The 12383-nt window shown below is 47.8% G+C and overlaps 1 protein-coding gene across 1 annotated transcript; it reads left to right on the plus strand.

Annotated features, from left to right (window-relative positions):
• Positions 1-33: 33 nt before the first annotated feature.
• Positions 34-7285, plus strand: LOC108940578 (galanin receptor type 1-like). Its single transcript, XM_029260060.1, has 3 exons — positions 34-705; positions 1269-1334; positions 6863-7285. Exons 1-3 carry the CDS (start codon positions 34-36, stop codon positions 7178-7180), a joined length of 1056 nt encoding a protein of 351 aa, XP_029115893.1. The 3' UTR covers positions 7181-7285.
• The last annotated feature ends 5098 nt before the right edge of the window (positions 7286-12383 follow it).

Here is a 12383-nt window from a genome sequence, read left to right on the forward strand (position 1 = left end):
CCGTCCGGGTGACGAAGGAGCGCCGGAGCTCCCATGGAGCCCGCGGGCTCCGCCAACGGCTCGGCCGGGTTGCCGTGGGTCGCGAAGCCCTCTGAGCCCGGGGGCGCGCCCGCCGCGCAGCTCTTCGGCATCGGGACCGACAACTTCGTGACCCTCGTGGTCTTCGGGGTCATCTTCACGCTGGGGGTGCTGGGCAACTCGCTGGTGATCACGGTGCTGGCGCGCAGCAAGCCGGGCAAGCCGCGCAGCACCACCAACATCTTCATCCTGAACCTGAGCATCGCCGACCTCTCCTACCTGCTCCTCTGTGTCCCCTTCCAGTCCACCATCTACATGCTGGACACCTGGGTGCTCGGGTCCTTCGTCTGCAAGTTCGTGCACTACTTCTTCACCGTCTCCATGCTCGTGAGCATCTTCACGCTCTCGGCCATGTCCGTGGACCGCTACGTGGCCATCGTGCACGCGCGCAAGGCGTCCTCGGTGCGCGTGGCGCGCCACGCGCTCCTCGGCGTGCTCGCCATCTGGGTGCTGTCGCTGGCGGCGGCCGTGCCCGTCGCGCGCCACCAGATCATCTTCGAGCGCGACAACGACACCTTCTGCTGGGAGTTGTGGCCGGTGCAGAGCCACCGGAAGGCGTATATGATCGGCACCTTCCTCTTCGGCTACGTGCTGCCGCTGCTGCTCATCTCCTTCTGCTACGCCAAGGTGAGTGGCGCCTCTCTGACGAGCGCCCGACAGGTGGCGCGGTGGTTAGCGCCGTGCCTGGTGCGGGACGCGTCGCTTGTGCCATTGCGTAATTGTGCCGCGTAAAAGGCTAATTCGTCGTGAAGTTGCAGCTCAGGTGCAACGAGTCAGCAAAATGTAAGTCAGTAAATGTCACTATAATAACTGACAGAGGACACAATGAATGATTGAACGCGTCCGTCGGATCCTTCCGAGGCGCGATCACTCCGTGCGTAATTTGTGCGCCGCTGCGCGCAAGACGCGGGCAAAGTTCCCCTCGACGCCACTTGTTGTTGTCGAGCGCACAGGGCATCGGGGCTGATGCAAAATGATAGAAACATGCTTTACCTGGCGGCTCCTTCGACGTAAAAATAAGGAGAATAGAATCTGGACGCCAGGCTGAAAACCAAATGATAGCGCAGACTCGAGACTGTCCAGTTTTGTATGAAATTCCGTGAACTCGGGTGCAGTGAAATGAGGTAATTATAAGATGCAGAAATTAATTGTGACACCTTGCTTCTGTGTGTGTGTGTGTGTGTTTGCAGGTTTTAAATCACTTGCACAAAAAGTTGAGGAACATGTCCAAAAAATCAGAGGCGTCAAAAAAGAAGGTACGTGTGGTCATTACCGTATGTGTCCAGTGTGTCTGAGCTTCACAGTGATATTTCCCCGCTAGACAACATGCGTGTCTTATTGTCCCTGGCAGCAGAACTGCTCTATTCAATTTGCCATTAATTTGAAAGGTATCCTCAGCTAAGCTAGGACAGGTTGACACAGTGCTCTCTTTTATGGACAGTATGTTTCACACACCATGTTAGGGTATGTCCACATATAGATGTGTCCCCTTGTGTCTAAAACAGCTCAGAGTGCAACACGGGAACAGAGAGATCTGTGCCTCTTCTCTGTATAATTTCTATCCTGTTTTTATTTAAAAAAACGGTGTTTAATAGAAATGTAACCAACGTGGATCTGTTGGTGTTCCGTATTAATAACAGTCTGGCTTATTCTTGTCTCTTTGCTAGAACAATCGGCACAGTGGAGCAGCGGGTAGCGCCGGTGACTCACTTGGGCTGTTTGGTCGGAAATGGGTTTGCATGTTCTCCCCATGTTCATGTGTTCTCTCCCGCAGTCCAAAAAGATGTGCTCCAGGTGGACTGGGCAATCTGAACAGCCCATGGTGTCTGTGTGTGTGTTCTCTGTCTGCAAAGGTGTCAGCTAAATACTAGCTTATAATCACTGTAAGGCACTTTGGAGAGAAGCAGCTACTAAATGAATTAATGGAAATGAGTGAATTATGACAACAACTATAAATGCTACAGGTAGTGAGTTTTTCTGAGTGATAGAACATGGAAGAGAAAAATCTGCGCACAGGTGTAACCCGGGGCAAACGAGGTCATCCAAGGTCATGCGAGCTGGGTCCTGAAGTCCTGTGCTGCTGGCAATGAGTGTGTGATTCTGGTAGAATACAGGAATACAGGAGAGGGAAACTGCTACCTGTAAAAGGGGTGCAAGAGACACATGGGGAGGCTGGAGTTAGTAATGGATCTGCTGTGGAAATAATTATACCGCATCTTTTACTATAATTAGCACAAAAACATAAACAAACAATGATACCAGTGCTAATTCATAGGTCAGGAGTCATGGCAACTGAACAGTGTGTGAATTCTTCTGATTACCTCAATCATGCAGGATGGAGAATGTTTCTTCTGCGAGATTTTGAATCAAAATCAGGGTCAAACATGACATGACGTTGCATGGAAGACATTAATCTGCAGCTTTAAATGTTAATTTATTTTATTGAAAGAAGACAATATATTAGAGCTTCATAAAAAGGATTTTCCTACTTTTCATTACAAGGAATTTACATTTATTCATTTGTTTGTTGCTTGTTCCAGAGCAAAGTACAGTGTTAATGTACTTACAGTTATTTACGCATTTACTGTAGACAGCCGGCTAATTTTACTGCAGCAATTTAGGGAAAGTACCTTGCTCAAGGGTACTACAGCTGGAGGTGGGATGTGAACCTGCAACCTTGTTCCAGTAAAATTACCCAGCTGTGTAGATGGGTAAATAATTGTACGTAGCAGGATATTGTTAGTTGCTTTAGAGAAAAGCGTCACATAATAAATAACTGTGAATGCACTGATTGTTCAGTTTTTTTATTAAAAGGCGTGTTGTTACAGGGAGGTTTAATGAGCTGCCTCGTACTTTCCACACACATCATATTACAGTAATGTTGTAGATGAACTCGGGGAAACGGATCGCTGTGATGGAGCTCAGCGGTCTCGCCGGGCCTGTTTCGCCATGTTTCGATTACAGTGTCAACAAGGACCAATAAAGGACATTTCCTCTGTCAATAGAATCACATTAATTAAATTAGTGAGCGAACGGCGCTGCTCTCTTTCGCGCCGTTCCATCGGCGGCCGGGGCCTCGTCCTCCGCGGCGAGCGTGCGCAGAGTGCGTCAAAACGCTGTCGATGGCGGCCGACTCGGCGGCAGCGGGAAATAACGCAGGTGTGTCGGGAATCCGAAATGTCACACTTTTTATTGAAGATGAAAAAGGAAAAATATGAATCTAAAGAGGCAAGTCAGTTCTGGGGTGTTGAATGTTTTACGGTTTACGGTTTCCCAACCGACCCTGGAAGTGCGACCTTTTGAAATATGTTTTCATTTATATTTTCCTACACATTTTACTCGCTCCTGTTACTATGTTAACTGTGCTTTAGCCTTAGAGCTGCCTGGCTGCTTGTGCAGATTCTGAAAACATGACATTCTCTCCTGGGGTCCAAGGGGTGGGTCACACTCGGCAGCCCGAGACCCCGGGCTTGGAAAAGAAACTCTGAAAAAGACATTTTGCGGCAAAATATCACAGGAGAGCTTTCCAGATGCAGGAAACGAAGGGACGTAGTAAAATGAATGGGAAAAGAAATAAATAGAACAATTTTTTCTGGGAAAAATAATTACAAACCTTTGATATCTAACAAGTTCTGTTAGACTGGAAAACAAAAAAGGTATGTTTATAAAACAGTTGTGCTGCTCAATAATTATGTGTCCATGTAATAATAATAATAATAATAATAATGAAGTGCATGAAAATCAAACAATTCACACACACACACACATTTTCAGAACCGCTTGTCCCTTACGGGGTCACGGGGAACCGGAGCCTACCCGGCAACACAGGGCGTAAGGCCAGAGGGGGAAAGGGACACACCCAGGACGGGACACCAGTCCACCGCAAGGCACCCCAAGCGGGACTTGAACCCCAGACCCACTGGAGAACAGGACTGCGGTCCAACCCACTGCACCACCGCACCCCCTCAAACAATTCATATGATAATAAATTTATTTAGGTGTTTTATAGATATTCCTTCTTAATAGCAATATGGAAAACATATATGGCTGTGTGTATATGTGTATATAAATAAATAAATAAATATTTATAGATAGATAGATAGATAAGAGTGTTAGCTCAAGCTATGTATTTATTTAATATAAATTGCTTTCTTTTTTTTGGCTGTTGTAATACGAGGAAGAATGTCATAATGCTGTAACATTACAAAATTTAGAATCGAGAACTGAGAGGGAAACCAGCGCACTACTCAGTGCTCTGTGTCATGGCAGTGTGCTGTCTGTGTAGGGGACTGAATTAGAGTCCAAGTGTGTCCGCAGAGCAGGACGTGTAGGAGCTCCGAGGCGTGTGGACGTGACCCTGTCCCCGGGACACGCTGCGCCTCGCCGTTGCTATGGGCCCTCCGGCGGCACTCGGATTCTAATCCCCCAGGCAGAGCTTTCGGAGCACTAATCCATGCAAGAGCTTGCAAAGATTTCCCAAAGATGAGCTGCGCGCGCACACAGACACACACACACACACACAGACTGGAAAAATAAAGCAGTGAACCTCACCCTCTTTGCGCAACACGCGGTGAGAGTGGGGTTATTTCTGCGTGTCTCATTGCGTGTGGACAGTGCCTGAAGGACAGACGTCTCACATATTTATTGAGACGTACATTTATATCCCCTGACCTGGGGTGTCACACGGGTGTTCGGTGGACTAAGGCCCCCAGGGATGCAGCGGAGGTGCTGCTGTTTGCACACTTAGTCACGCCACTTTGCTGCCTGTTTCCTTCCTCGTTTCCAGATAAGAACTGACCGCGGTAAAGTGCAGTATTAATTTTTCCCGGCCCCGCCCGCCGCCCTGCTATCTGGGGACACTTCGGGGCGATTAGTTTCCAGAAACGCACGCGGTACGGTACACTACTGTGGTACATGTGGTAAAGCAGAAGCGCACAGAGATCCGGAATCACGAGGAACGCAGTCCTCATCTGCACCGTGTCAGTGTCTCGCACCCCGTGGGCCGACGCGGCTCAGGGAGGCCGCCAGCGTGTTAGCGTAGCCGCGGCGGCGGTCACGCGCACCATGTGAAAGTACCCATATGGCAGCTTGTTTATGTGGCTGCGGAACACGACGGCCTCATTCGTCTTCCTCTGGCACCGAGCGGTGCTGAAAACAGCCCTGGAAGGAGGGCCAGGCTGGAACGGGACCCCTCCGCGATGCCCGCCTCTCACCGGTGACCCCCATCGCCGAGAAATGCCAAACACAGCTGAAAATCGAGGTGGCGAACATCGGGGGGAGCAGTGCGACTCATGGAGGAATGGGACGAGTTGAGCTTCAGCGGTCAAACTGGAAGCTGTGACATGGGCGAGGGGGCAGCAGGTGACGTCGTGGTTAGGGTGGTTTTAGCAGTTGTCCGCAAATGCGAAGGTTGTAGGTTCAAATCCCATTTGTTGATGCTTTGAGCAGGGGACTTACCCTAGTGTTTATTTGGTTAAATAATGGCACGAACATTAACATTTGGACTAAAAGCATCAACTAAATGAAGAAGCGTGAAAGAGGAGTGAACCCACTGTATCCAACATAATGTCAGCTTCAGCGGGGTCTGACCCCGGTGGGACAGTGACAGGTTCGAAGTGACGCAGTGCTCCTGCTCGACATGGTGTTGGATTTCTGTTGGCAGTTTGCATCTAAATTTTCTCCTAATTTATAATATTTTATTATTGGAAATGGTCCTTATCAAAATAAGTTTAGGAAGGATAGGCTCCGCCCCCTGTGACCCTGCATTGGAAAAGTAGTGGGTAAAACTGAGTGAAAGCAGAAAGACAGTGCTGAAAAGTTCGTATTCAGTTCAATTCAGGCATCTGCACACCCTTTACTGCCCCTTGTCAGCCCAGCAGGTAAACACATTTTGGTTTCATGCCTCTATATTCAACATTCATGCCTTTATCAGATTCTTGGGTCCAAAGTGGGGTACAACTGAGAGTAAACGAAAGTACATCAGCAACTGACAAAGATCTTTAGACACAGACACAGGATTATGGACACACAGCTTTAGTTTGACACCAGCATGTTGCTGGTTCACACCCCTCCAGTAGCTCCTGTGCAAGTGGTGGGATATACAAAGGTGACACATAATGGGGTTTTATGCTATTTTAAGGTGCAAGTGGGGCTTTGGGAGAGAAGTGGGGGAGTTGGAACTATTTCGGAGAGGAAGTGCGCTGCAATGTGCCGGCTAAACCCCCCCCCCCCCCCCCAGTGAGGTGAAGAAGTCCAGCTGCTCGCACCCTGTGACACCGTGGGGCTGACGTGACTGGAGCAGGTTTATTTTTCCAGAGGGATCAGAGCAGAGGGGTGTTTCACCGTGTTTATAACCCACATGTAACCCACACCTATAGCCTAAGTGCCTCCTTGTAAAGCCCAGGTTGGCAGGTATGCAATAATAAATTACATTTACAGATATTTATTTAGCAGATGCTTTTGTCCAAAGCAAATCCCAATGAACACTATGTAGTGTTATCAGACCACACACTTTATTCACCATGGTAACTTACACTGCTAGATACACTACTTACAGTGGGTCACTCATCCATACATGAGTGGAGCACACACTATAGGGGAACCTGAACAGCATGTCTTTGGACTGTGGGAGGAAACCAGAGCACCCAGAGGAAACCCATGCAGACACGGGGGAGAACATGCAAACCCACAGCTGGGTGTTTGGCTCCCCCCCACCCCCCGTGGGGGCTCCAGGGTGACCCCACCAGTGCTGCTAATGCCTCCTCCTTCTGTGTCGTGCCCTCAGACTGCGCAGACCGTGCTGGTGGTGGTCGTGGTCTTCTGCATCTCCTGGCTGCCGCATCACGTGGTGCACCTGTGGGTGGAGTTCGGCACGTTCCCGCTCAACCAGGCGTCCTTCGTGTTCCGCGTCACCGCCCACTGCATGGCCTACAGCAACTCCTCGGTGAACCCCATCATCTACGCCTTCCTGTCGGAGAACTTCAGGAAGGCCTACAAGCAGGTGTTCCGGTGCCAGGTGGCCAGCGAGTCGCCGCTCAACGACATCAAGGAGATACGGAGCAAGATGGACACGGCGCCCTCGACCAACTGCACCAACGTGTGAGCGGGCCTTCCGATCGGCAAAACGGCGCCGAGTCTCGGGAGACCCAGAGGGCAGAGCAGCGCGAGGAGCTGAGATGGAGAAACGTGTTCATGTGTGAGGAATGAAGGGAACGTGCTGGAACCCTGGCTTTGCTTTCGCTTGCCTTACTACGGTGAACCGGTGGCTTTACGCCTGTCGAACCCGAGTCCTGAGCCAGGACTTACCGTTGAAGGCAATGTGGTGCAGCATGCCTTTTTCAGATCTCATAAATATTATGATTATACATGGTTCAAAAGCATTGCTTGAATAAAAGGCCTTAAATGTGTTTTTTTTTTTTCTTTTTTCTTGATCCTTAAACAGTTATTTATGAGGATCTAAAACAGTGTATTACCATGTGATGGACATGCAGAAGTACCTGGGACCTGCAGCCAGCTTACTGTAACAATAAAAACTGTGAGCACCGCAAGTGAGCGCGTTCGTAGAGTACAGGTAGTGCGTGAGTTATGACAGAACTCCCTTCGACTTTGTCGTTAGTCGAAAACCCCCTTATGCCATAATATACGAACCATAAGGATAATTATGCTTTATTTACATTACATTTACATTTATTTATTTAGCAGGCACTTTTCTCCAAAGCGACTTCCAATGAACTCTACGTAGTGCTATCAGCCCACATACCTTATTCACCGCGGTGACTTACACTGCTAGATACACTACTTACACTGGGTCACTCGTCCACACGTCAGTTTATGACATAAACAATGGACATGCATGAATAAGACGTTGCATAATAGGCTTTTGTTATATTTGTCATTAATTTCGCATACTATTCCTGTAAAGAAATACCAGTATAGAATAATAATACAAACACAGCACACACAGTTTTATTTTTTATGCTGCAGTGTAATTTTCACTTTCCTTTCTAAATCTTTTTCTTCTGCTTTTTCTTTTGAGCACCACCAGAACTGTCACTTTTCACTTTCTACACTGCTGTAAATAAAAAGTAACTCGAATGAAAAGTGTGTATTAGATGCCCAAACACCAACTGAGACCAAACAATAAGAGTTGTGTGCTGGGATGGGATGGGGTGGGGTGGGGTGGGGTGGGGTGGGGTGGGGGGTCCAGCCACTGTCACTGCGCAGCGAATACCTGATAATTCTGAATGGCCGGCCGTTGTGTATCGCTTTAAGTCCTACATGTCTTAAGTCGAGGACGACCTGTGTATGGAAAGTCTGGCAAAATGCTCTCGTTATCTATTCCTTATTCAACAGGTGAACATGCGACATATTTCCGAGCGGACAGCAAATGGTAACGTTGTAAAAACTTTGAGCTCTACGTGGAATAAGTGCGTTTTCTCGGTGCAGCCTATTTGAAAATGTGTGTGACGTTGTGGAAAACAAATAATAAAGAGAACCTGTGGAACAGTGCCGTATCGTCAATGATCATTGTCAGTGTGTTCCTGAGCACGACGCTTTTTACACTTACATCTGCACACTGTCTCTCTAAGGAAAAACTCTAATAATGGATTCTAGTCAGCTCTACAGTTTAATCACTCAAATTAGGGACTTCACGAAATGACCAGGAGGTGCTCGTGGAAGGATTTCTGTAGACATATTATTTCTGAAAGATAATACTTTAAAGCACAGCGGATCCTTATACTGCAAACGGTTGAGTTACTAATTTTGAAAGATACAACGGTTTTTTTATTTTTAGTTGCATTTTTTGTTTGACATCACCACCTGCCATCCAGGAAGAGCACCGTGCTCCTTCAGCTCTGGCCGTTTGGTGGTCCCGCTCACAAGGGTCTGAATTCAGAAGTCTCTAGGTTCCCACTTTAGGCTCCACTTTGGTGGAATGAGCTCCCTGCGTCCCTCAGAACTGCTGAATCCCTCCCACATTCAAGAAGGGTCTCAAACCCATCTCTTTCACAAGACTGAGGTTCCTTAACTAAACCTGGTAGGAATTTGTGGACACTGTGTTTTTACTGTCAGCTTCACATATGTTCATCCATCCTCACTAACCCCTTGTCCAGTGCAGGGTCACAATGGTCTGGAGCCTATCCCATAAGCCCAAGATGTGAGGCAGGATAGATCCTGGATCTTGAACCCTTGTCTAGTGTTAGTGATTCAAGGATAGGCTCCAGACCACCACGACCTATGTATTGTAGGAAAGAGAGAGAGTGTGAAAGAGGGGCCAAAGTGACGTTAGAGTTACAAACAGAACGTGTTACATACAGACTTTCGGTGCTGATAGTGTTTGTAAGGTAAAGGGGTATGAAAGAAATACCGTCACCTTCTGTCTCCAAAAGCATGTGTTTAAAAGTAGAGCCCTGAGACCCCCCACAAGTGGGCAGTGTTTGTGGAGGAGCAAATCGTTCAGATCAGCCAATGGTTCATAGGAATGTTTGCTGGCAGAGGAGAGACACTTACCCAGTGTAAGTAGTGTATCTAGCAACGTAAATCACCTTGGTGAATAAGGTGTGTGGGCTGATAACACTAGATAGAGCTCACTGGAAGTTGCTTTGGAGAAAAGTGTCTGATAAATAAATAGTTGTAAAATAACCCCGTTTCCTGTCTTTGGGCAAGATGCTGGGTGAGAGTTGCAGGGCTAAATATGGACGTGTTCCTAATGAGCAGCCATGTGAGAGATCTAAGAGCCGACCGACATGCTTCGCTCGCTCCTCCCATGAATCCCGAGACAGGTCAATACTGGACACAGCTCGTACGGCCCCCGCTGATACCGGTCGCTATAAATGGACTCCGGAGAGGTGAGTGAACCGGGGCTCTTATTATGTCCTCCATTAGAGCAGGACGGATCCCGGCGCCCCGGTTCCGGGTGCCAACAAATGAGCAGCAGCTACAAAGGCACTCAGAGCCGAAACGCGTCTCCTAATTCACGCTCATTCACACACGGCTTTCGTTTCGCTTCTTACGGCCCACGTCCTGAGTCGGGAGACAGCAGGCGGTTAAAGGGATCCGCACTCGTGTATAAATCGCCCTCGATTGTCATCAGGCCAGATGGGCGTTCGGCGAAGAATCGGTTCATTCGCGCTGCCCTTTCAACGAGGCGCCCCCAGTGAAGGGGCTGTTTGCCGAGGGGCCGCGAGCCGTTGTCTCTCGCCTACGTCTCGTATTCCAAGTGTTTATTTTGAAATCGCAGTAGCGGCGTATAACATCGAAGAAGAGGTTCACATTTACATTTACATGCAGCAGACACTTTTCTCCAAAGTGACGAACATCTCATAGAAAATGCAATGTGTTCATTGCATTAGCAGAAAGACACACTTGGATGCAGATGTGTGATTCTTAAGTGCAGTTAGTTTGTTACTTTCGACCCTTTAATAAGGTTAAGGCTCTTAAAAACTGGTTGTTCTTACATTTATTTACACTTTTCTCCAAAGCAACTTATAGTTTCAAGCTATTGACCTGTTTCTGGAGCTAGGTAATTTTACTGCAGTGTCTTAGGGTAAGTATTTTGCTTAAGGACACTAGAGCTGGAGGTGGGGTTGGAACCTGTGACCGTGGGGTTCGAAGGCTGCAGTGCCAAATGCCACGCTACTTGCTGTTTCACAAGGTATTTGTAACTAACGTTCCTCCCGTCTACACGGTCAAAATGATGTAACTGCAATGTACACCAAATCCTCAACATACAAACGCTATGGGGGCTGGGAGTTCAGACCCCAAAGTCACGTTAATCCCTAAATCTAAATCAGTTGAAGGTTAATTATGCTAATAAGACATCTCTTGAAATAAATGTCGCTCATAATCAACACTCGTCATGTAATGTTGTTGACCTGCAATGATCTTAGGAAGAACCAGCACCAATAAACACTGTGGCAGGGAGTTGAATTGCGGTGGCTCCTCACTCTTATTCCATTTGCTCTTTACTGCCATCTATAGACTTGGAGGTTAAAAACAGGCCACATCTGCTGGAATAACAATAAATTAGTAAGAAAAATCGATAAAAAAAATAAACCAGGGAAATGTTTACATTTGAAAATTTGCAACTTGACCATTGAAAACAGGACCACCAGTTTTGCAGAACTGTTCATAAGTTTAGAAATAACTGAAATAAGTGGATCCATCCAGTTATTATAGAATTATGCTGGAAAAATATTGGGAAATTTGTAGCCTGTCAAATTTGTTGAATTTTAATAGCTGTCATAAGAAAGAAAAACCTGCAGGGAAGAAAGATTTAAAAGATTTTAAAGGCCCATTTGTGTCGGTGCAGGTCTCTCCAAGTGGAAACTTCCTACTCATTATTCTGGAAGAATCTGTGAAGTTTAATTGGGCTCATCCGTCGGGAGCCGCTCCTCCTATAAGGTGGCTGCTGTTAACCAGCCCCTGAAAAGAGAGCTGCGGTAAAGAAGACTGGAATTCGCCCATCGCCGAGCTGCACAGTCCATCGTTTGTTTACCCCCGCAGCTGCGATACTGCAGATTCGGTCCATCACTGCAGAACGTCTTCAAGCTCATAAATGCCTTCATCTTACTCCGCTGGGGAGATTAAATATATGCACACTGGAGGTGATGGTATCCCATAATGCTCCTTGTGTCCCTCTGCTTTTGCTGTCTTTTGCAAACTATGCAAATGAGCAGGCGTGCAGATGCACTCACACACACACACCCACACACCTGTGTGTTTTGTTGTCCAGGTCCTGCTCAGCACTGTGTCCTCACCCAGCCCATGTGGTGCCAGTCTCATGTCCCGCTGCCTTCGAGGCCCCCTTGGTTCCACTTTTCTGTACTACGGAGCCATCCATGGATGGAGTGATTGATCAGCGTCTTTTTTAAAATTGCATCATTTGGCAGCTTTCGAAGGCTCATTACTGAAATGACATCAGTGGGGAGGAAAATAATGGGGCGTAAGAGTGCAGATGTTACGCCCCTGACCGCGTGCCTCATGACCGCACCTGTGGCAGGGTATAAAGAGGCTGCTCGGAAGCACCTGACCGCGGAACCTCAACTAGAGAAGCCGCAGCTCACTGTCATCGCTCCGAGATCTTTTTCCCGTTTGCCTTCCCGATCCCTTCTCTCTCCCTTCTCTGTGCTCCTGCATTTGGTTCACCCGGCTATTCGACCCTCTGCTCTGTAATCACAGCTCTTTTGTGCTCCCCTGAACGACACCTAAAGATCAATGGACCCTTGCCTGTCCCTGACCACACTCTTTGTCTGCCCCTTATTGGAATAAAAGCACCAGAACTTGAGTCCGTCGGCTTGATTTCC

The sequence above is a fragment of the Scleropages formosus genome, chromosome 18 (genome assembly GCF_900964775.1).
Source record: "Scleropages formosus chromosome 18, fSclFor1.1, whole genome shotgun sequence".
Lineage (NCBI taxonomy): Eukaryota > Metazoa > Chordata > Actinopteri > Osteoglossiformes > Osteoglossidae > Scleropages > Scleropages formosus.